This window comes from Octopus bimaculoides, chromosome 3 (assembly GCF_001194135.2).
Source record: "Octopus bimaculoides isolate UCB-OBI-ISO-001 chromosome 3, ASM119413v2, whole genome shotgun sequence".
Taxonomy (NCBI): Eukaryota; Metazoa; Mollusca; class Cephalopoda; order Octopoda; family Octopodidae; genus Octopus; species Octopus bimaculoides.
In genome coordinates, this window is record NC_068983.1 from 81,025,365 (window position 1) to 81,052,736 (window position 27,372).

Genomic DNA, 27,372 nt, shown 5'->3' on the forward strand with positions numbered 1-27,372 from the left:
CAATTCATGTAGTTTATCATATTTAGGCAACTAATTTCTTCAAGCTGTTTCCATTTATTGTATAGGAAAAGTGCTATAATGTTCAAGCAGGAATCTTACTTATTATACATCTTGTAGCAATAGTCTTTTAAGGTTTGGTTACTATCCCAGCTCTTGAGATAACTATAGTGTTTACTTTAATTATACTACATTTGTATTCAAGTAGTTTGTAAATTATACTTGTCCACATCTGTAATTGACTAAAGAATTTTTGTAGATAACCAACAATATAATCATGTGTGTTTAATGGTTTTGCAATGTTGCACATTATATATATCTACACACACATGTGCGTGTGTGTATATATTCATGAGAACTGATATATTTTGGTGTCAAGAGATACATTCTGTGTATATGTGTGTGCATATAAGTATATAGTCTTATAAAGCTTAATACATTTTACAATGATATGGAGATGGGCAGTAAAACCTTTTTATTTTCACTCATTAAATACACTAAACTGCCATAAAATATGATTTATTTCTGCAGTTTTGATTAACTCTTACTTTTTTGTGTCATAAATAAAATACTTCACTTATGGGACAAATATGACACCTACTGAAAATGGGGATCAGATTGAAAAATATTTTAAAAAAAGACATAGGCTTAAAGTAGTTTACTAATTTCTTTTTTGTTTTTATTTATTCTTTGTAACAAAAGCATATATACAGTAAGCAAAGACATTACAATAAAACCACCAACAGCAAATAAGAGATTTGGAAATATGAATCAGGGAATATAATTTTGAGTTTTTGCTATTTTGTGCAATTACTGAGGATCAAGTAGAAGGTGGAGATTTCACATGATCCATTTGACAGTAACACATAGAGAGCCAAGCATGTGCATATTAGGTAAGTTAACTGCAGACAAAAATGACTTAAGCACCAAAGATATTTTACTTCACTCAGTTAAAGGAAATAGCTTTCCTTTAGTTTGTAATGTTGTTATTGGTTGGTTCATATATCACCTTATCAAATATAGTATAATGTTAATAATAACAGTGGAGAGTATTGACTACCAATGGAGGAAGGAATATCTGATGAAAGAACCAATCAATAATTATAAATACAACATGTCTTGGCTTAACTATTTTACCACAAAATTTATATCGTGGCAATTTATTTGATAGCAAGAACCCATTTCATATCAAGTATTTTAAAATCTTAAATGTGCTTGTTTCTGTATGTATGTGTGTATGCATGTGTGCACGCATATGTATAACATAATATTATGTATGTAACTAATTGAAGTAAAACAATGATAACTAGTTAAATTAGAATAAATTTTGTTGGTAATTAATTCAATGGTGTTCATAACCAAAAGTTAATACAAGTTGACCAATGTCTAGTTTTGTTGCTATTATGAGGTTGATTTTGGTTAGCTTAGATGAAAAAGAAAAATATTGTTAGAATTATGTATGAATCTCAATCTGTTTTGTAAAGTCTTTATTGATAGTTTTATACTAAAACATCACCATACTTTCTATTAAAAATAATATTTTTGAAGTTTAAAATTTTCTTAACCTAAATAATAGATGATGTTTCTGTATGGAGCATGTATGTTCACACACTTGCAGACAGTACCAAAAAGGATAAGTAAATAAATAAAAATAAAAAAACAGCAGGCTCTCCAGAGATGTACACGAAATCAATGACTATTTTTTAAAGTTTTATGACTTTTCCACTTGCGAAAGTATATGTTTAGTACAAACCAATATACTTAATATATAAATATGAATAGAAAGTTCAACTGTTGTACTAGGGCTCGACCTAAGAAGCTTGACAGCATTTAAATTAAAGCAAGATGTTGTCATTAAAATAAATAATAAAATTATATATATGCAACATAGTTGCAATATATCTATTATCAGTGTAATACTGTTGAATCCACAATCAGCTCACTGCCTTTTAGTACATAACAGATGTCATTTAGAAAGATTATCTGCATTTTAATTCCTATATTCTGAAAAAGATTTCTAATGCTTATTTATTTTCCTTTCCTTGTGAAGCACATTTTCTTATAAAGAAAAATAACAATAGTGATGATGATGATGATGATGATGATGATGATGATGATGATGATGATGATGATGATGATGATGATGATAATAATGATGCTAATGGTAATAAGTTTTAAAAAATCCCTTCCAATATTAAACAATTAAATTTCAATAGCATCAAACCAAGAAGATGTCCAAATATATTTAACTTTTTGTGCTTTTTTTCTTTCTTGTTTTTGTGATTTAAATGTGAATTTCAGATTTTTTTTTTTTTTTTTTTTTTTTTTTTTTTTACATAATATACAGTTTGGCAGCTATGAAACCATATTATGACAAAAAAATATTGAAAATATAATTTCATATATTTACATGTTTTAGTTGGCTAAAACTATTTTGCACATCTATGTAACTGAAAACTTATAAAAATGAATGGAAATTGATACCTGGAAGCCATGTTTAGCTATTCTCTCATAAATAGTATCTATTAGGAAAGATAAGGAAAAAGTAACAATTGGCTATTCTATGCTTTCTTATGTAGTTGGAAAGAAGGTGTCTTTGAGAGGTCATTCTTTAATCTTTCCACAGAGTGAAAAATGAAAATAAATACTGTCAATAAATAAGTAAATACATAATTTAAATAAAAATAAAAGTACATTTTTACAAATCAGATTTTCTTTGGTTTTGAACAGAAAATTTTGGTTCTAATCTAATTATTTAAAGAATCCAGAAATTAAATTGAAAGAAGCCTATGAAATTCTAAAAACATTACAAGGGAATAGTAAACTTCAACAGAGGAGTATTGTAAATGTTATACCTAATATGTATTGCTTTCTTTGTTTATGGTGGGTGTGTGGATAACTGTAAATTTAATAGTAGTGAAGAATAAATATGAAGTTATTAACTCTAATTTCATTTATTTTTTTCCCCAGGTTCTAAAGGACTATTGTGATCATCATACAATTAAATTCTCATACACTTCTTTTTTACAAAAAGGAGTGTATGAAATTTTAGGTGTATGAGGATCACAAAAATATCTAGGGAAGAAAACCCTAAAATATAGGTTTAACATTACTTACTATTATTATGACCACTACAAAGAAAGCACTTTCCTCTCTACTTTCTATTCTTTTCCTGGCAATAATTTATTCTTGGATTCTACATTTCCCTTAAATGTTTTTAAATAAACTAGTTTACAGGGAAAATAGGTTTCAAATTTCATCAGTTTAGGGAAGGAAAACTTAACGATGATGAACGCTATTTTTATATGTCAGAATAATAATCATGCTTTTATTATTAAGTGAGTGGAAACATCTGGAAGTTGATTATCTGTACATCTGTAACTCTTGTCCCTATGTAAACCGAAAGTATGATGAAAAATGGTTATGCTTCAATCAGTTTCAAGCTGCAAAGTAAATATGATAAAATGCAATATAAAAAAAAAAACAGAAACAAGAATATTTTCAAATGTTATTATTATTTGGTTGCCCAATGACATGATGCCAAACTTGAAAGTGCATTATTTAACTTTAAATTCTGTTAGGTTCAAATCAACTTTCTTTGTACCAAAATTAAACTGGATAAGTTGTTGGACTATATGAAAGTAAAGATATCAATATTTAATATCATTTGCAATGTTTCCTACCACAATATTACTTAAGAAAAATCTAATTTAAAATTAAACTTGTGTAAATTAGAGAGAAAAACTGGTTACCATCAATTTTTGAAGTCCAAAATTCAATTTCTTACAACCAAAAACATCAATTTTCCCCTTTTTTTAATTTGATACAAATTAACCACATAAATATATTCATTAGAGCTTCTAATCTACAATGATCTAATTTCTAATAATTATAGAAATCAGTATGTTCAAAAATATCCTTTATTGAAGAATCTATGTTTATAACTGAAATCGTTTTGTTAAGTATATTTTTTAATTGCTCCACTTTTTGAATTTGATAAAGATCAAGACATCTTATACAAAATATAGATAGAAAAAGAAATAACCAAGTGCCACACACTGTCCATGTGTTGCAGCAACACCTTATCATCCTAATCAACTATATACTGCATAATTTGAGCTGAATATTTGAAGCTTTGTGTAATAAGCATGCCTAATAAATATGCACCAAAACTCTGTTGAGTTTCAGTTGACTTATAAACACAATTCTTACAAAAAAAAAAAAATCAATATATAAAGAAATTAAAAGTGGAGGACAGACTTGCCAGTGTTTGACATTCTTGCAGTTAGTTTGTTTTATCAAGAAAATGATGTTTATTAAACACTGCCACTTGTAGTGGAGGAGAGTTAATTGATAATTTAACTTAAGTAATTTTTCTATTATTTACTTGAAGAACAAATTCAATAACCTGTAGCATTGTTTTTGTTTTTTATCACAAATAACTCCATGGTGATGGCTGTCCATAATTCTTACTGTTCAGTGTAATTTATCTGAATCCTCAAATATAGCTGTCTCTTAAGAAAAATAATACAAACAATATCCAGTATAATAAGATTTAAATCCAAAACAATTTTCAAAAATTTATGTCAGTAATTATACATTTATTTCATAAGAAATATTTTAGCACAGGACTTGGCAGATTGTTACAGTTTCTATATATGCACACATCAGTATAACAACCAGATTTTTGTTTTAAAAAAAGGAAGAAAAAAAAAGAAAACATTAAGGATGGTTGCTTCTTTGGTTTTTCTTTTTTTTCATTTTGCTGCCTCATAGAGAGGAGAGAAATGCTGAGCTTGATTCCCAGCCAGATATAAGATGGGACTTTTTGAATTTTAGATTAGATAAAATAATTACCATAAAAGAAATTTACTAGACTTTTAAAATATTTTATTTGTTGGTAGAACTACAATATAACTTAAATGGTTGTGTTGTGTAAAGAGCTTACTATTTGTCACATTATTCAGGGGTTCATAAAGTTCAGACAACAAAGGATTTTCAAACAGGCGTTTCAGTACTTTGAGATTAAAAGACATTTAGCTATTCCCAAAGAAAGTAGGAAGGTGGAGGGACAATGAAAAATAGTCAAAAAAGATTGATTGCAAGGAGGGAGAAGAAAGGATGTAAAACTTTGATGAATAAAAACAACATAAATTATCCTAGAGGCTCAATCAAATTTACAGCAGTTTAGAATAACTCTGCATCGGCAGAGTGGGATTCAATCTGAATTTTTATAGTTCTTTAAACAGCAGAAAATTCGGCAAGTTAATGTTTTAGAAAAGTTATTGTCCCTTTTGAATATATTTACTTGACCTTCCAAAAAGAACTTTAAATTAGAAGACATAGATAAAATAAGTCATAATCAGTACTTCTGACCAATTTATCTACTGACCTTATAATCTAGGATCATCTGTATAATGTCTAAAAAGCTTTAGTGCATGTGTTACACCAGAGAGACTGATCTGTTATGTCAAACGATACAACTAAGGAAACAATAAAATCTTAGTTATTCAGCTTATTTTATTTTTAAACTAATATAAGTAAAGTACATACCTTTTGAAAGTTAGTACTAATTAATTATGGTATTTCAAGACTATCCAGAGATTAAGCAAATCACTGTTTGAGAGAGAACCATAATATATATAATACTATGGATGTGAGGTATTTAGTCCAACTAAGCAGCAATCAAGTTTATTCACTCTCTCTGGTGTTGTTACCATGACAAATATGTATTAGGATAGGTGGCTAAAAGACATGTTTTACAGCTATATTTAAAACATTGGTCATACAAATAGGACTGCCACTTGTGAGTATGGTAATGGTGGCTTAATCAAGAACATTGGGCACTAGGTAGATCCACCTAGAGATCTTGTCCCATATATGGTTTGAATGGAAATTGGCTAAGTGTGTGTGTGTGTGTGTGTGTGCGTGTGTGTGTGTGTGTGTGTGTGTGTTGGGTGGGTGTTAGAAAACAAAAGTAGTAAATAATTAAAAAAAATAATGACATTCCAGTAGTCCCAACATAAACATCTAGAGCTCAACAGTTGAAGGTTGTAGCAAGAATACCTACCAAATGTACACAGATAACTAGTATAAAACAACAATTTGTACACAATAAATATGACAGTAAAACAGTGTGATACAAAGATGTATCATTAGATGTACAATGTAGACATTTGTCATGAAAACCAAATGCAGGATAACAACACTGTGATTATGAATAACTTGTTTCGATTGAGTTGTTATACCTGGTGGTGGTCAGTCGTTGAGCTGTCTGTTAGATTGTGAAATGAAGATGAGAATGATGACAATGATGACGATGATGATGAGAATGATGATGATTATGATGATGATGATTATAATGATGGTGGTGGTTACTTACTACTTACTAGCTGCTTAATGTTTAGCCAGCAGCAGCACCTGCAAGACTCTAAACATATTTCATATTACCAAGTACCATCTTGTACACATAGAAACAGGGTGCTGTGGCAATAATGATGAAGTGAATAACTAACTTACCTAGCATTCAACATTAGAAAGTTTACACTCTCAGCATACAATGGGGATCAGTGCAATGAAAAAATAAATAAGTAACACACAAACACACAAGCATTTATATCAATTGTTTTCATGTGAGCAGTTTGGTTCATAAATGGTCCTTCAGTTTTAGCTTCTATCTGAGTTTACATGAAATTGAATACATATGTGAATGTATATCAACATGATACTCATTTATCCAGGAAAATAAATGTTTTCTTAAAAATGTGTGTATAGATAGGTATATACAATATGTATGTGCATATGCACAAATACCCACACACACACATTCTTATCTATGCATTAAAATCTTTCATGCAAGGGCTTATATTAATAATGTTTATGGTCAGATTTTATAGGTCATTGAACTTGGGCTTATTTCAATGAAGATATAATAATAATTCTAACTAAAAAGAAGTGAAGTGGCAGTGATAATAGAGTTGTATTTTCATTCTTATATGAAATAATATGGTAATATAATAATTGCTAATGTTTTCATAATTAACAACTGGCCCTATATTTTAAAACAAACTGTGAATATAAACTGCTTTGCTTCTCATGCAATTATTAAACTAAATATCTAACATTTAATGTCTATAAGTGGAATTACAACCATAAAGGACCTAACTACAAAGTAACCAAAATAAACAATTCTTAAATTTAAAAAAAATGTTAAATTATTCTTAATTTTAACCTTGACCATTATAGAATTTAATACGTAAATCAAAAAGTTTTAAAACTATAGTGGTAAATTTAGTTGTCTTTGTAGAGTTTTAAACTGATAATTAATGTTTTAAGAGTTTAAGAAAAGTAAACCAAATACAATATTTAGTCAATTTGTGATGAGCAATAACCACCTGAGTGAGTAATGGTTATTGTTACTATTGTTGATACAAAAGACCTGATATGTCTTGTAAATCAAAATATTTGCTACAAAGCATATGAGATATCTACCAGAAATTTGGCAGACTTTATTTACAAGAGGTGGATATCAATAATGATGGAATGAAAACTGAGTGAATGAAGACAATATTACTATATTCTATCATGAGTATAGAATATTTAGGAACTCTTTTAATTAAGACACTAAGTAATTAATAAACATACAATTTGTATGGTAATTTTTATTGGGCTTTTAAATCATTATTATAAAGATATGAAAAGTATTTACATTATGTTAAGAGTAAAATGTTACCATAACATTTAAATACAATAAAAAATGAAATAGTGAATAACACACAAAAAGAAATTAGATTTATGAAAAACAGAGCAGCTTCCATTTTAGGCTTAACATTCTAGGTTTAACATAGAAAAACTTCTTAGATATCTCTAAATTAATAAAAAAATTTAAGTAGATGACACAAGCATAAGTTAAATAATATTACATTGACAACAACTGAAAAGTATTGAGTATTATCCTCACACTGAATCACAAAATTCTGCATCCATCATTATTCTGCCAAATGTAAATTTGTATCCTTTGTAAAATGTGAATATTCTAATGCATGAAAGTAATTTATTTTATTCAAAATTCTAGTTAATTTATTAATATCTAAATCAGATTTAAACTCTGAAATAGTACAAATAAGCTTGAAATTAATTTGAATTCTTATTAGTATGGACTCACACTAACTCAGAATGCAAAACTAATCAATTTTAATTGTAATGGTTTTAAAGCAATATTTTCATATCATACTAATTAATTTTATAATAGTCTAATACAAACAAAAAGTAAGCTGTAAATATGTTTATTGTATAATCTAAATTAAAACCTGTGTTAAAAGTAAAAAGACATTTTTGGAAAAGTGAATATCACTTTAAAAAATCTGAACTGGTCCCAGGCAATCTCAAAATTAGCATCACATTTTACATTTCAGCTTACTTGCAAATATTTTAATAATTATTTTCTAAAACCAAAATATGCTTTGATGTGAATCATTTCTATAATTGCATCAGATTTAGATCATCTTTTTTTGTGGTTTGTAGTTTCTTGAAAGCAACAAACTTATCCATTTCCTTATACTAATAAATTATTATTGAAATGATTTTAATGTTTTAGAACCAGGCTTTGTGCCTAGAGTAGAAAGAATATTATTTTAGAACTAGTTTTAGTTTCATTTTGTTTGTTCAAAGATATGAATGAAATATTCTCTGTGTAGATGTGGAAAATAAAACTAAAATGAATGTTTTCTCATTCCTATCAAAATACTATAAAATCCAATGAAAAATGCTGGAAACAGTATTTGGCTTGGTTACTTTATAAAATCTGACCAACAACTTATCAACGCCTCATTTAATAAATACTGCAAATTAAAAAAAATATCAATCAAATTCTTAATTTTCTTTGGAAAATTTTATCTTTCCCATATTCAAAATTGGAAGAGGTGAAAAAAAAAAATGATAGCTTCAAATTTTTCTCAGATAAAATATTGGTGATTTCAGGACCAGAACATTCTCTCCATTGTCTGCTCCTCTCCTAAAGGCATGAAAGGTTTAATGAATGATAAGCTTTATCAAACCTGAACCACCTTTTAAAGTAAATATCTTAAGTCTCTAGTGTGAGAATAATAATTTCAGATAGATATTTTCTGCTTATATTTCTTGACCTTTTTGTTCAAGATTTCAAATTATAAACAATTGATGAAACAAGCATCAAAAATTTATATTGGAAAATTAAGTGTCTGAAACAAAACTGATTTTCAAAACAAAAATTTAATCTCTAAGTTAAATTTTAAAGGATGAAAATTTAAAAACCACCTTTAATTTATAAAAAGAAGAAATGAAAATTAGTTTTAAATGCAATATCAGGTTTGTTTCATATGTTTACGCTTATTATTTTTACCTCTGCAGGGAGAGATAATTTTTGTGAATGATATAATGAACAGGTTTGAAAAGTGAACCATCTTAAGAATCTTGGAAATAAAGAAAGTGTATTGAAGAGGTAACAGCTAGATATGATAAGTGATGTTCCAACCAGACACCATTTCAACTACTAGCTGAAACCCTTCTTGTTTGTGGAAATATGTATGAAAGACCATACATATAGTATTTCACTAAAATAGTACATGAAACTCAAGTATGGAATATCTATTAGTGTTCAATTAGAGAGACATACACTCACACATACATACAATATATTCTAAATGACACACTGAATTGGGCTGTGATATGTTGGAAATCAGGCGGTGTTGTTAAAAAATATAAATAACTAAAAGATGACCTGTAACAAAACAACACTAAAACAAAAACAAAATAAAGAAAAAAACAGTCATCACAGAAGAATAAATATTAAACATTGTGAATGCAGGATTATTCATCATCTCCTCTTGTCATACATGTGCTGCTGGGATAAACTTCTGGCTTGTTTGCAATATCTTTTCTTTTTCTGGCATTGTATTTATAATTCTTTTTGTAAAACTTTTTAAATGAAAGACCGGCGCCATTTCTCCATTATAATATAGAAAATCCTATAAGGATTTTGATGTGAACAGTAGTAGTAGTGGTGAATTGATAGTATTAATAATAATTGTAAATATATTAAAGGGGTTTTGGCCAGCAAGTTTTTAAATTTCAGATAAATATCCCCAAACTTCTTTCTCATATAACAATTGATCTTTTAAGTTTATAATTCTCAAAAACCTTTTTGTTGTTACACCATTATTTTCTTTTTACAATCAAACTCATCATCATGTTTAAGTATTTTTGATATTATATATATATACATACATACATATATATAATAGTTTTAAAGTAATTCAAAATGTTTCTTGTTTTTTTTTCCATTTTTGTTCATATTTTTCCAATGACAAGGCCTTGGCAGTCCTCACAGAATTTCACAGAAATTTCTAAGAGCCTTTTTGAATCATGTTAGTCTTGAACCTCCACCGGAACAGGTTGGTGTAAATGATGGCATCTGTTGAGATGCATAGTTTTTTATATGTTGTAAACTGAGCAGGCTATTAGCAAGCATACTGTCTCTTGAAGACATACCCACATTCAAATTCCTTTCTGGAGGGTCAGATTTACGAAATCCTAAGGGATCATAAGGAAAATAACGTGGAGAAGTCATTGATGAAATATGGGGCAAAGGGGAATTTAAACTATTGGCTCCTAAACTTGAGCCATATGGGTATGTGGAAGCTGTCGTGCTGCTGGGTACAGGACTGCCAAATTGGTGGGGAATCGGCATGAAGGCTGAAGAAACTTTCCCACAAGAACCTGTAGAGTTATCAGGCTGTCGATCTGATCTTCCATATTCTTCACTGGAATGGTCTGGCTCTTGCTTGATAACAGGACGAGGAGAAATTTTATTGGAGCTGTCCTGTGAATGTTTGGCCATATGTCTTGTTAAATAAGTCTCTTGAGTATAGGATTTTCCACATATACGACATATGTGTGTTTTTAAATGTTTTGTGTCCGAATGTTTCGGGATATGCTCCCGCAGACTTGCCTCGTCAGCGTAACATTTATAGCAGGAATTGCAGCGGTATGGCTTGTCAGTCATGTGAGAGCGTGAGTGTGACTGCAGGTTGGAGAGCTGTGAGAATGCCTTGCCACATCCCGGGTGTAAGCATTTATATGGCTTCTCCCCAGTGTGGGTGCGGATATGTTGTTGCAGATGGGACAGCTGAGTGAACTTACGCTCACAGATCTCACAGCGGTATGGCTTGATGCCTGAGTGGATACGCGCATGCTGAGACAAATATGATGAGTTGGCAAAGCACTTCAAACATGTGGGACACTTGTACGGCTTCGGATCCTGCTTGTGTATTTGTTGGCAGTGGATCAGCATGTCCGATTTGGTTGTAAACACCTAAGTGAGACAAAAAAATAAAATTCACCTGTTAGTGACATTCTTATTTTTACACGGAAGAATAATTAAACCAAGAAAAAGCTGCTGGCATTTGAATGATATATATATATAAAAAAAGAGTGAAAACAAAAAAAAAAAAGTTGGGTGCCTTTGCTGGAGGCAGAGGAAACAGAAAAGAAGGTTGACATTACCAATTTGATTGGTTGGATTTTGAAAGTGTGACCTTTTCTGGTGTTTTCAGAACATATGTGTAATTCCGTTGGACAAAGCTGCCTTTTGTAAATACCCTGTTCCATTGATGCCATACAAATGATTGTACCCAAAATGTGGCAAGGCATTCCCACAGTTTTCTAGCCTGCAGTTACCCTCACACTTTCTCAACAGTAGACAACTTATAGAACCATACTTTGAAGCTGCAATAATTGCTGCAATGCTATGTTGACATGATTCATAATCAAGGAAGGATGAAAATGTTTTCCATACAAGTAAATTTTGTATAATCCAGTTTGACACTTTGGGATTAGATTAGAATTTTGCTTCTATTTTTCACATAGTTCCCTAATGTCATGATTGATTCTCAGTTTTTGTATGGAAATTGATTGATGTTTTGATGATGCCTACAGGCTGAGATTTAATATATGTAATTCTTAATTTGGAAATGGTGCCAGTTGAATAATTTCCTTGATTTATTTAATTTTATATACACATACATATATATATGTAAATATGCATACACACACATATACATACATGCATATACATACATATATACATATATGTATACATATATATATAAGCTGAGTGGAAAAAATCTATGATTAAAAAACATATTTCATAATTATAAACAATAACGTAAATACAGAGCTGAAATTAATAAAAAGTACCAATAAAAGTTACTTAAACAATAACAATATGACTTGCTGAAAACTGAGAATTTAATTATTTAGATACAAGTAACAGAGCTGAAAACTCCAGAAGTTTTAAAAATTTTATTGATGAGTAGAAACTAGCCATATGAAGTTATCTTCAAATATCACAAACAGAATATTAAATCTAAAAAATTATTCATGCAATCTCTTCCAGTAACTTAAACATGAAAAATAGATTTACAAACAATACTGTTAACATTTTCATTTACATTTTCCACAAAAAGACAGCTTACCTTCTTTACTGATAAACAGTTTAATGGCATTTTTTTTACTCATTGAAAACTTATCTTGTGTTTTAATATGTAAAATAAGACTTTTAATCAATTGCTGTAAAGTGTATGTATGTACACACACACCATAGGTAGGCTATGTTTTAAACAGCAGCAGTCCAATAAGCTTTTAAAGCTCTAAAGAAAAGTTGCAATTTCAGATAAATTAGTAGAGGAGACTTTTTTCCAAATAATGTCTGACAAAGATGTAACAACAGTTTTTCACATTTGGCACTTCTAGCTGAGATGTATGTATCTGTAATACTTTATACAAGTTAGTATGGGTATTGTTTAGTACTTTAGTAAGCAGTGAAACACATCTGTGTTAATAATTACTGCTTAAATGTAAACATCCACCCAACTCAAGCCATCATGGCAAAATAGACTAAGTTACTACAAATGGTGTATTATATGCAGAGTAAAATGTGCATCTTTTTTCCAAAAAGAATAGTCTGAAAAATTTCCCTTACACACCCAGAACAAAACTAATTATTTGATTATCAAAGCATAAATTAATGCTGATGTGTAATTGATTGGAGATTATTTTCAACCTAATTGCTGATATAATATGCTTTCCCAAAGTAGCATAGATTGGGAGAATTCATAACAGCTACTTTCTAATAATTTTCATATAAAGGTAGTTATCTTTAAACTTTCTTTTGTCTCCTTTAGTCAACTATATTGTTTTATGTTAGATCCTGGAATCTCTTCATTACATTTGCATGTTGTCTCCATATTATCAGAAACTTTGTTCATAAAAAAAAACATTCTGAGTAGGAGATCTCATCTAAGATGCAAATGAATCAGTTAATGTAAGAAATGGAAAGTTAATATGAATTAAGTTCTCATAAGATGCAATGGTGGTAAATGAAAGCATGTAGAAAGGGACTATATTGAAAACTCCTCCAATCCATACAAGAGACTGAGACAATAATGTAGTTGAATATTTTCCAAGGAAGTGCTAAATGTAAATTATTAGGAAGTTCATGTTTAATCGAAAATAGAATTTATTTTACTTGAGAAATTCAGTGAAAAAAAGTACCAAAGTTTCTACTCATCTTGCTTAGTTTCATTTTGATCAACATAAGATGATTTTGAATGAAATCAACTAGTTTGCTGATGAATATATTTCTCTGTTGCCTTACTACTGGTATTTAATCAAATATCATTTAGTTTGGAGAGCATAGCCATTGAAGTTGAATCATTTTGTTACCCATAAGCTATATTCTAAAATAGATTTTATAGGAAACTAAAGAAATTAGAAAAAAAACCCTGAAATTTTACAAATAAGTATTCTTCAGAAGAAGTGAAAGAAGCAATTTTACTCTTATAATTTTTAGTGATTACACTGAATAAAGGGTGAGAACATCTAAGAAATATAAGTGGCATTTCAATAAAATATTAATTACAAAATACAATGGTTAACATTTGAGAATATAAACAGTCACCGCATATTTATTCATAAAAAATTGCTTGGAGATGTCAGTAAGACTTAAATGGCAAATATTTTATTAAGTTGCACAATTTAGAAAGCCAAAACAATTGTTGAGGAATTTGTAGTTAACATGTAATAACAACTAGCTAACATGATCTACAGTGTTACCTTCACAGTGTAATTTCTTTAAGCAATTTAATTATTGAATTAAATAAATAAAATATTTAATTCATTCTTTACATAATGATGAAAACTATACAGTTATCTAATAAAATTATTACAAATTATTTCCCCCAAATAATTTCATATACAAGATCTCCAACTTTTTCTTTTTTTCTTCTATGAATCCACCTGTTTTAACTTGATCAAAATGCATAGCCTCAAACATTGAACACAAAACTATAAAACATTTTCAAAGTAAAGTAAAATTATACTTTTTCTGCTCAGATTGAAAGTAAAATATGTGATGGTTAAGAAAATTTGCTAAACGTTTACTTGCTATTGTTTCTAATATTTTACAACTAACCTTGAAAAGGAAAAAAATAAATAAAAAGGGGGTAGTGCTTAATAAATAATTATTTTTGGCATTAAAAGAATATGTCTTAAATATTTTTCAACAGTCTGAATCAACATACATAAAGTAATCTTTTCTTAGGATAGCTTTATCACAAATGGAAAGTAAAAAGAAAAGAAAAAAACATTTATGGAAGTGTTTTTAAACTATTATAACAATCATTATTCCACTGATAAGAGTATGCAAGTATAGTGAATGCAAATATAATCAGTTATAGAGCGAAAATTATTTTTGAAGAATCTCACTTCTAGGAAAGAAAACTTGACAAGAATGATGATTAATGAAGCTTATCAAAAACGGTTACGAATAAACATAATTTCTTTTCCGTAAAATGCTGGGTAATAAAAACAGAAACTTTTAAAATTCAAGTTTCTTATGAATTCAAAAATATAAAATGGGATTAAAATGGGTCAGTGTTAAACCCTATCTAGTAGATGAGCAATTAAGGGTCAGAAAATGAATAAGTTGACCTAAGATGAGAAAAAGAGAAGTTGATGTATTTAGTGTTTGATTGATGATCTAAAGATCAGATGGCTTCAAGCAGTGAAGTAATTTGATAACAACTTTAACTTCTACTGGAAGCTTCCATCAAAATTTGACAGCAATATCCATATATAAGGGATATATTACAGCAATTCTTTAGTATTTATTTGGTTATAGAAAGACAAAATATTACTCTTGATATTTTGACTTTAAAATAGACTCATAGACTCATTATCTAAATATTTTTATTGAAAGGAAAAAGGATTTGATAATGACTTAACATAAAAAATTTTTTAAATAACTAAATGAAATTTATATAGTTATTATTCAGCATGGATTTTAATTATTAAAACTTAATTTGGAGGTGTTGGGTTTTAAGCTTAAAAGATTGGATAGTACGTAGTAACATGTGTGATAAGTGTGTGTATTTTATCTATCTGCATATTTGAAAAAAAAATTCATATCCAAATGAAAAAAGCATAACCCAAAACTCATGGAAGATGTTCTTATATGAGAATGGATGATTATGAATAAGCATTGAAGGATAATGTTGTGCATGTTATGTTTAAGAAGATAACTAATGAGTGCTACACAAGAACAGTGAGTATATTAGAAAGATGCAATGAACAAAATCTAAAGAACTAAGTCTATTATGACATAATATGAGGGTTTAGTAATTAGGTGAATTAGCTTTTCTGAATGCTTTCTATGTCAGTATTTAAGCAATACTATCCTAGATATGAATATAATGAAGAGCTCTTCATTCAGGCAAGAGGGGAATCAATAAAATTTGATAGGGAAACTAGATGTTTTTAGAGAGAGGGGACAAGGAAATCTGCGACAGGATAAAAGCTAGTCTTGAAGCCCATTGTAAAATTGTAACATGAGTTCTGCTGGTAGATTTCAGATTGTCAAACAATGAAAGATCAGAACATAACTATTTTGTGAGGAAATAAAATAGAACAGAAACATACACAGCATTGGCTGTGAGAAAGAAGTTGCAAGAAAAGCTTGTAGAAAAAGTGTTGACCATGATAATTACATATACTAACTAACAAGTTTAAACATTCTAAGAAGTCATAGAACTTATCAAATTTTGATATGTTTAGTTTTGAATATGGATTATGATGAGTAATTGGAACAGCTGAAATTAGGTGTAAGTATAGCAGTCTAGATTGTGTTTGTAGATGAGAAAGAGGAAATTTGTAAAAGGTATCTGGTGGGCAGTGGAAATATTAATTACTAGAAATAACCTGAAATAGTATCCACAACAGCTTTTTTAAAATTAGAGTATTAAGTGGGGTGTGTCCATATTGAAATTTTTGACTAAGATTAACTATGGTGGAAGGTGGAAAGCTTTAGCTGGAATTTGATGAAAATATGGAGTATAATTAAGAGAATTTTGTCAAATGAAGGAAACAAACAATTTGACTAAGCTGGAATGCACAAGAATAATTGGAAAACTTTTTGATATCTTCATAGATTAATCAATGCTAAACTTTACATGGATACAAAGTTCACCTTTTTAGCTGAAGCTGATGCTGAGAATATAACTGAGGAGATAAGATTGAGATTATTATTTGAGAGGAATAGTACATAAAAATGTTATTATTTGAATTTAGTGGTGTTGAATGTCATATGAGTCAGTAAAGTTTTCAACTGATAATCTTAATATTGTCTGAATACTGCGAATAATGAAGGTTGAGTTCAATATTGTATACATCAGAATCATAAATGTTTTTCCGAGGAAATTAGTGTTTGATTTGGTAAATATTTATAACATTACAAGGAACATGTCTGAACAAGATAGAATGGCAGCTATTACACTTGGGAAATGTTTTGCATTTTCTGTCTGCAGCTGCAGCATTATGTTTCCATCTTATTACACAGAAAAGGATGGTGGGATTTAGACATGCTAATTAGATACCTTCTAAATATCATTAGTATGATAATTCTTCATACAATTAAGCTACAAGTAAAATAAAGTTTTCTTTATGAAACAACATAATATTTTCATTTAAAAATAAATCATCAATCATTTACATAGATTTTAAGATTTTTATTATTTTCAAATGAAAAAACTATGCTGTTTCCTAAATGTTGTGTTACTTAACTAACTGGATGATGAATTATCATACATATATTATTTAGAGTATATCTAATTACTGTTTCTAGATCCCTTTCTTTCTCTGTGTGTAACGAAAAAGTAAACATGAATGCAGCAGCACATAAAATGTCTTTGAATTATTGTAAAAATCTTGTAACATGCACCATCATGAAGTTAGTGTTATACTAGTAAATCCATTATTAAAATTTAATGATTTCATTAAAATTTTAAAGAAATGATATATTTTAAAGAAAATAACATTTTCTGAAAATATATTTATCAAACGATATGTCAAGTTGAAAACTATAATCATGTAAAATCTATTTTCTTTTACTTTTATATAATATTTAAGCATTCAAAATGAAATCATAGTAAACTGTAAATGGCTGCAAGAAATTAGAAAATCCTAGAAATGCTCTTGCAATTTGACTGATAATAAAAGTTGATATACTTATTCTTAGGGTTTCTAATAAAGAAAAAGTAACATAATCTGCTTTATGCTTACTGCATTTAAAATTCAAATATTGTTTGAAAAGCAGATGATCTTATTAAATCTAATTATATTTAGAATATTAAATAATACATGGGCATTTTCAAAGTATAAAGTAAATATTACCTTGAGACACTTACTTCATTAGTAAACTTCAAATGAGGTAATTATCTGATTAAAGAAACTTTGATTGTATTCTAAATTAGCTATTTATGGGCCAGTTCACATTACTGGTTTTAAAAATGCTATGTTTTTAGAGAGTTGTCTAACCGTTATTGAGGATTTGCTCATAATATATATTTAAAAAATCACAGGAATAATACAAAAACTCTTATAGTGAAACTTTAACAGTTTGTCATGGTTTCTAGTTAACTTTACAGCTAGGAAAGTCACATTTCAATGAAGCACAACCCTAGGTTGATGCTGAGCAATTTGAAATATCAGTTTTGATTAAGAAACTATCCCAACAGAAAAAGAAGGAGGAAGAGGAAGAAGAAGGAGGAAGAAGTTTATTATTAAAGTTTTGGCGAAAGTATATCTATCCTAATGTGATCACCTGTTTAAAGAATCTATTTCACACACTATGCTAAACTATCCTAACTGTGAGGCCTCACAACTTGGCAAGTGACACCAAAGTGATTAGTTCTGCTTGCCATGATGTGATGGATGACTTGCAGATGGGGATCAAATGTAAGAAGTTTTCTTGGGTTTTTTTCTTTTTCTTTTCAATTCATTATTGTTTTTCATGTTTTATTTGAATTTTTATCTACTTTATCAATGATATAACACAATTCTGCACACATACTTAGATATATAAGATATATGCACAAAATGATATAAAAAATAATAAGTAAGCAGAGATAGCAAAGTTTAACAAATATTATTTTATGGGCCAATACCCATAGTTAATTTGATTAAAACTTTTCCTCTTAATCCTTAGGAATCAAACTAAAAGATACTAACTGGTAGGGGATATTTTATATACCAGAGCATTACAGGTAGATTTCTTTCTCCCGCCAAACGAAAAACAAAAAGAAAAATAATTAAAAAATGTTTTGATAAGGTTGAAAGTGCCCAGAAGTTAATATTAAAATATATGAAATGAAACTTTGATAGAAGGAACTTAACAGTTCAATACTTGTAATTAATATCACTTTGAAAACACTGGTTCTTGTCTAATCACTAAAGTTAAGCAATATCAAACCAGGTTAGTGGTTGGAAAATCTAGGAATTCTAAGCATCATTATTAGTTTAAAGGCCTTGGTAGTGTAGTAAGCAGCCTGTCAGTCTTATACTCAATATAAGACAAAGAGGACCGAAATCTCTTACTATGCAGTAATCAATAATACTATTATAACCTTAATAATTTAGTCATGATCAGTGACAGTAACCAGATTATATGAGAGTTGCATTATATGCCTAAGACTGATATTTTATGTAAAAAGGGTTTTTTCTGCTTCAGAATAAGTATGAAAATTCTCACTTAGAACCACTTATTTTACAAATGCCCATGGGAAAGATACATTTCAGTATCCAATTTCTGTGCCTCTGAAAATCTGAGTTTCTTTCGTCTTTTTATATGGTAATATGTAAGATTCCTAGTTTTCTTCATTGTCAATAATTCCCATTATTTGAATTGTTCTCATCAGACGTTCTACATACAATAGTTAACTTTCTTCCTAATGAACATGCAATGAAAGTTATTCAGTTTATTATAGCTACAAGAAATTTGAAAAATATTTACTTTTCTTTTTACTAAAATAATGTTTTCGTCACACAAAATGCAATTTGTAAGACTAAAAATATGAATGGTCTACAAGGAAATGTCAAAGAGAAATTATGATTAACCAAATTTGACTGATTTGGAAGTGTTGCATGTTGATTTTGACTCCAGTAGTGAAGATTATAAAAACCCCAGAAAGTTGAGCAGTTATGATACTGTTTTCATTGTTAGAGGGTTTAGAAAATCCATCCAATCTACATCAGCAATGTGGGAACTAACCATAGAGAGTCATACATTCATTCTCTAAATAAGACCATCTCATGAAAATTAACTTTTTCTGAATCAAATTGTATGCATGTACTTCATATAACATCTGCTATATGAAATACACACAGTTTGTCATGGTTTTCTTTAGCTAACTTAACTTAAAAGTAACAAAATTATTTTATATAACAGATAAATCACAATAAATAAAATAAATTATTGTTTTTTGATTTTTTTGCTAGTTAATTTTACTTTTTTTCTGGTTTTTACTTTCTATAAAAATTTTCTCTAAGCTTTATTCTCTATTTCACTCTTTTTTTTTTGTATCAGTAAACATCTAGAAAGATCCAAACTTAAGTACAATATTTTCTTACCTGGTCGCACATCTTGCACTGGTAGGTTTTAGCAGCTTTGGTGGGCTTCACTGGCTGGGGTACCACCAAGGGTGCATTGGCAGCTGGAGTGGATGAGCCAACATGGGCAGTCCGATAGCCTCCGTTACTCTGAGTATTCGGACGTAAGTCTTGAACTCGATTCATATTATCTTGATTGACACTATCTGTAAGCATATAAAATGACATTGAAACTTAATAACAAGCTTTTCAAATCCTGTAAATAGCAGAGGCCTACAGAGTTGCAGCAGAATATTACAAGCTGTTAACACAGATTAGACAAATTTGATGGCCCTCTTATGAGATATAAGAATTCATATGTTGTAGTGCTTACTGTAAAATTGCTGTCAATTACTAAACAATTTTGATGAAAAATCTAAAGCCACAATAGTTTTCTCTTGAAACATCCTAGACATAGAATACTAGTTACATAAAGTCGGTTTTCCAAAATCTCTAGAAAATTGCTGGTCATCACCAAAAAATTGAACAGATTTTAAGATAATATATTTTTTTGTATCCATCATTAATAAACTTTAATCAATTTTCACTAGAACAAATCATTAATGTCTGAAATAACACAAAATGTATTTTGTAGAAAGTAATAAGCAATATCCTTGAAAAGCAACTTTGTATCTACTTTGTTTGTTTTTACTAAATTTCTAAACAAAAGTATGAAGTTGTATTTATCATCTAGCATACAGAATGTTATACTTAATAAACCACCACATAAGAAACTAGCTTAACAAGGGCAATAACAACAACAACACTAATAGCAAATATAAGTAAGGCAGGCTACAACTGATGGCAGAGACTAGAGTTGGTAGAGATTAATGAGCTGGCATTTTTTAACTGATGTGGGTGGGGAAACTGAATTCCAAAGGGAATGGTGTGAAAATACAGAAACCAAGAGACTATTTTAAAGAGGAGTTTGTAAGTAAAATGTTTTAAAATACTTAAAATGAATTCATTTCAACAGAAAAATTGACTTCAATATAACACTAAAAATAGAGAGAAAAATCTAATTTTAAAAGTATGGTCTCAATCTTTCAAATGTTTGTGAGACAAAAGACAAACATTTAATACAAACACACACACACATATTTGTGTAAGGAGCCCATCTCACTGTCAACACCATAATTTCTTTCTCTGTGCAGTCTAATATCCCTGAAGGTCAAAAGTGACATGAATGAGACACTGACATTGGTGAATCACTGGTTGAAGTACTTTTGAAACTAGCATGGTGTGAAGAATGGGTAAATGATGCTGAGACATATTTAACTGTTTAGCATTTAAACTGGCTACATCTGGCCTAAATATTCTACCTGTTTTGTGTTCAAACCAGCTAGATCTGGCCTCTCACACCAATCCTACAATAGCATTCGAAAAATACACAATTACATTATTAAAATCTGAAAGCTATGAGATCATGCATGATTAATTCAAAACAATGTGAATAAATAAGCAATGAATTTGTGAGAGTAATCTGAATGATAAAGGCTTCATATCTTTCAAGAGTAGTAGCTAAAAGATATGGTGTTCAATATCATTTGGAGGTTTATGGTGCTGTGCTGAAACTAATGAATAATGGCTAGTTTTAATTCTAATATTGATCAAATGACAAACATTCCAGTCTTTGTGATTCCAAGTTTTTTCCTACTAAATAATCACCTAGTCAGTTGTATGCTTTAGCTTTGAGAGTAAGTACACCCAATTTGTTTCATATCTATCTTTCTTTTGCAGATGTGAACCTTCAAAGTGTTTAAAATACATTACATCAAAGACAGAAATTGATTTAAAATGGTATCTGTGAAGATATAATTTAGATAATAAATAAGAGATGCTGTACGTATATTTGATCATATTTTTCATCAATACTTCAGGAAAAGTAAACGCTATCCTTTGTGAATGAGGTGAGAATTAGACAAACCTTATGTTCAGAGCTCTCTCTCACACTTGTCCCCCCCCCCCACCAAAGCCAATAATATTAATCATTGACAAATACTTTTTTTCTTCATTGCGCAATTATTTGAAAGCTTTCAAGTTAATTTCTAGTATGATTTTTAAATGTTTTGTCCACTAAATAGGTTAATACTAAGTTGGGCATATTACATATAGTTATATAAGGATAGGTTATTGAAATTTTTTAAACACTGCTTAATGTGAAATACATCCTATCTAATGGCATGCAAATTATAGTTTGGTTCATTCCATTCAGTAAAATTCTCAGCATCCAACAGAAGAGACTGAACAATGAAACATCTCTATGAAAAGAGTCAATATTTTGGCAGAGGAAGGCTAAACAGAAAAAATATATACATAAACATTTGGTAAATTAAAATGGCATCTGAGAGGTAACATGCTCAAAATGTATGTTTTAATAATAACTACATACAGAATAATCCTACACATCAACAAGCACATGTGAATGGGGGTGGAAGAGAAATTTAGAATAGAAACTACCGAAATTTAATGTAGTTGATTTGGTAGGATGTTTCAACTTTAATGACAAACAATATTTGAATCTCTATGCCAAAATGTTCAGTTAAAAAATGTAATATCCTCAATGTAGGTAAAGAGAATACTAAATAATATGTAATTAATATGTGATAGCAAAAAAATATCCTTCTGTATAGAATAAATGTAAAAGTTAGGAGAAGATATATTTCTCCAATAACATTTTATTATGTCATTTAGAAGAAATATTTTGAGTGAGCAGTGAGACTATTGGGACAATTAAAATGATGTACAAACACACACACCTTCCAAGAGCATCTCTATACAATCTTAATGTTATAATATACTGATTTATGCCAGTTAATTTTAAGTTTGTGAATCTGATAAAAATAAAGTTCACTGAATTGATAAAGACTTCTAAAGAAACAATGATAACAATATATTAATATACCTAAAAATGGTTTCTTTGCTACTTTTGGTCAAATACAATAACAACCTACATATATATATATATATATATATAATTAACAATATATGTATGTTTGTGTGTGCTTTGATACATTATTCTTTATAATTTAGTGTAAATACTTCCTGTCTTTTTTCGTTGTCCCTCCCATCATAATTTTACCTTCCCTTTTTGTATTTTCTCCCCCACCTCCCCTCATCTTCAACTCTCTCAACTTATTTCAAATTCTCTATTTTTTTTTTATCTCTCAGTCTTTCTGGCATTTCCCTCCCTTCCCTTGAACTATTTTGTGGGAGCTTTCAGTCATCCTCTATGGTGTCAATAGCAACTCACCACCCAGGGGATTCCAAGTAAACTAAGAGTCATTTCCAAATTTAATTACATCTAATGGCCTACAGCTGTTTTGTTGGAGGTGAGCAGCATGTGTTTGTGTGTGCATGTGTGTGAGCAGCATGTGTTTGTGTGTGAATGTGTGTGTGTGTGTGAAAAAGAGAGAGAGAGAGAGAGAGAGAGAGAGAAAGAGAAAGAGAGAGAGTGAGAGATTCTTGCAGGGTTGGCAATCTTATGGTTGGTGGTCATAATGGAAGAAAATATAGTGAGTTGTGGTAGTCTAAGGTTAAGACATTGTGTTTATTGCAGTTTACATTAATGGCATGTTAACAGCTGGCCTGCTGATGCTTAAATGCCAGAAGAAGATGACTAGAGTGGAAGGATCTTGCTGACACAACAGCCAGACATGAGTTTAAAGACTAACCCCCACCTCCTACTCTGGACTCAACATTCCAATTTATAAAAATAGTCATTGAGGTCTTTTGTTTCCACCCATAAATAGAAATATCTGAAAATCTTTATTTGTTTCCCCCTTTTCTTTCTCTCTCCCTCTCCTCCTCACTCACTTTATGAGAATGTTCTATTGAAGTTCAATCTTCTGCCACAATTCTTTATCCTTAAACAGAAACTTGTTGATAAAAAAATGGTTGATATCATACTTGTAACACTGCTACCATTCTGAGTGTTTATTAATTTTTTTCTTTGAAAAATTGAAATGATACAAATCAAGCAAAAAGACAAAATATATTTATAACAATAATTTCTGATATTGATACAAACCACAGATTTTCAAGAGGGATGTAATTGTTTTACTACATACTAGTATCTATTTTACATACTGGTATCTATTTTATCAAATGCAGTGTGATGATAGCAAAATCAACTCTGACAATGTTTGAACTTAGAACATGCAATTTGTCACTCCATCACCCTGATTTCTAACATTGTCTCAAAGCCACACACTTGAAGGAGAGGAGCAATGGTTTGCAAAGGTTCATAAATTGAGAGACACAATGTGTGATAATCAGAAGATGGACAAGTGAGTGAGGCATGTCAAAGTGAAGATGGCATGAGACTAGTTAATTTCAAAGGGTAAAGGCTACTGTAGTAGTGGTTGTAAAGAGAAAGAAAGAACTTTCAGAGTTTGAGGTGTATGCTATTCATATTTTGGGTGGGTTGGGCACAATATTGCTTACTTAATGTCCGATGTGATATTGTCTACCATCTGTTTAACAAGACAATATTGACATGACTTAACTGGAGAGTGTTTTTTGAGCCTATGTTCAGAGATACCTTGTAGGGTTTGGTATGAGGTACATCAGTTTTATGTCAGTGACAATTGGGTGTGGAAGATTAGGGAATATAATATGCCTCAAGTATTTGTCTGGTACTAACATCAATTATTACAGCATCTACTATAAACCAAGAAGACTAGCAGAAGTTGTAAAGTATTGAATTAAATGTTTTACAACACTTAGTTTTGACCCTCTAAGCTTTGATTCTGAATATCACCAGGATTAATTTTTGATGTTCATGCCTGTGTAGTCGATAAAATAAATAACAGAAATAAATGCATTATGGCCTGGTCATTGATTTTACCACTTCCCTACAAGCATAAAGTTTTGTGTCAAAGTGAAAAATCACTTCTTTTGGTTGAATTTATTTGAGTACATCACTGACATTAATTTGTCAATCCCTGGGTTGGTGATAATCATTATTGATATTGGCTAAATTTAAAAGCACAACAATGAAGCAGTGAACTAGAGATACAACATCTAATCTAGCACTCTACTATGATTATTATTAGTATTATTATCATTATTACTATTATGATGATGATGATTTCTTAAATAAACATTAAAACATAAGGGCATTTATGACAAATGGTTCCTACTGGGAATTAAAAATTGGCTTTAATATCATATGCACAAAGTCCTCACCATGCCCCAGATGAAATTTTAAAAGATAAATCAAGAAAGCAGATATGGATTACTGATATAGCTTGTACTAATGAGAAAAACATTTATGAAAAGCATTTGCCAGCTGATATATTGTTTTACATAACAGAAATTGTGCATTGTTAACTATTCTTTTTAGTTTTTGGCTATCTTCAACCATTTAGTAGTATGCAGTTATGAAAGCTGAATAACTTGTGTTTTTTTTTTACATGCAAACGTTTCCGTGTGATTTTAGAAGTGAAGAGAGCAATAATGGAAATCATGTAACTAAAACGGTAGGGGCAAAATTGATTTTGAAACATGGCAGAATTATCGAAAATCTGTCCACAGACAAAAAACAAACATCACTATTGAAAATGAATAGCAACAAAAAAAAACAAAAAGAAATTAAGAATTAAATAAAGACTATGATGGTAAAATATGTTTGAAAGATTATTTTATAACTAATTCCTCTGTGACCAGTAAATGTAAGAAAAAGAAAGTTCAAGTGATTTTTTAGAAAGAAAAATAAATATTTTACATTATTATAAATAAGTATAATAGGATAGCATTCTTCAAATAATCTATTACTGAAGAGTACTTACTTTACTAAACAATTTGAATTTAGGAGATATCATAGTTAACAGCAAAAGTTTGTTTACACCAACCATATGTGTATCAAACAAGTATTCCACTCAACATACCTATAGCATATCTATATTTATATGCAAACTCTCCACCCAACAATATTCAAGTGGACATTTTATGACAAAAATAGAGATGTACCAGGAAAATGTAGGATAAGTGCTTTGTATGGGAAGAACATATTTGGGGCATACATTTAGAGTAAAGGGGTAAATTGGAACTGTATTTAAAAGGTGTGTGGGGTATTTTGAAATAGAAACAAGTTTACCAAAGAGTGAATATAGTTCTTTATACTTGTGTTTACACAGATGTGTAATAATTAGAGAGATTGATGTAACACAAGAAGATACATGATAATGATAACATCATGTAATGAGTTACATGATAAAAGTCATGTGGTAAAAAGCATAGAATAGAAAAGTGAGTGAAAAAAAAAAATAACAAACAATAACGGAGCAGCATAAAGAAATGATTAATCTCTGATTTGCAATAATCTCTGATTTGCATACAAGAATGACGAAACATAAGCTGTTGTTATAGTCTTTAAAGAAAAGACTAGTGAGAGATGGTGGTAAATCTTTTCAAGCACAAAGTGAGAATAAATATGCTCACCTGTGACATGATTATCTTTAGACATACCTGTTGATGGAACAGAAATGGAACTTTAGATAAAATTGAGTAGTATCAATCAGTAGACTAGGTTCGCACGAAATATGTACTAATAGCATGCATGAATACTGACAGAAAATTTCCCTTGAAACAAGATATATTGTAATTCACATAGACACACACACTCACACACACATGCATAAACATTTCATTCATACTGTGGTATAATTTAACCAATTCTAGTGGTCAGAATATTGCAGGCAGCACTCTTAACACAGATTTACTCCACATGTTCTACAAATATGCATATATACTATACGCACAATTTTTTTGCATATAACTATAATAACATAGTTATTTATTCAACAACAATTTAAACATAATTGCCAACATAAATTATTGGGTGATTATTAAATACTATAATATGTAAAAGACAACAACAGCTATCTTCACATATCATATAGCACACAGTACTCTAAATTTAAACATGCAACACAGACCGCACAAAAGTAACAAGACACTAGTGTTTCTCTGTTCAAAATAAAGTATTTCTCTATACAATAGTATCAATAATATAGAAAAGTTTTGATATGTCAAACATTATCTGCTTGACTAGTATTCCATCCACGATCATCCCAGCTTCTTTTGTGTCATATTATATCCAAGACTCATCCAGTTTATTCATCCATTTTTAAGACAAGGAGAAATTTCAAGGAGATTTTGTTGCTATTTCTTGGAAATCAAGTGGCCATGTAGAGGCTCTCATTTTAGGAACTAACTGCGTGCCATGGGTCTGGACAACACAACAACAATATGTTGTCAATAATATATAAGCCTCTGTTATTCTTATATGGATTATCAGAGACAAAATCATAGATTACTGACAAGCAACTAACCAGCCTATATATATATATATAT

At 29.6% G+C, this 27,372-nt stretch overlaps 1 protein-coding gene across 16 annotated transcripts in view; it reads right to left on the reverse strand.

Moving 5' to 3' along the window:
- Positions 1-4,564: 4,564 nt before the first annotated feature.
- The window catches only part of LOC106881143 (zinc finger protein rotund), a 431,625-nt gene continuing 408,817 nt past the window's right edge, over positions 4,565-27,372 (reverse strand). For 14 of the 16 annotated variants that reach the window (XM_052966235.1, XM_052966241.1, XM_052966233.1 and 11 more), the window contains 3 exons: positions 26,458-26,484; positions 19,996-20,180; positions 4,565-11,347 (listed from right to left, as the gene is read on the reverse strand). In XM_052966235.1, coding sequence (XP_052822195.1) covers positions 10,397-11,347; positions 19,996-20,180; positions 26,458-26,484 — 1,163 coding nt within the window. In that variant the 3' untranslated portion in view covers positions 4,565-10,396. The remainder of the gene's footprint in view (positions 11,348-19,995; positions 20,181-26,457; positions 26,485-27,372) is intronic. The other 2 variants (XM_052966239.1, XM_052966238.1) reach the window with 1 other exon arrangement.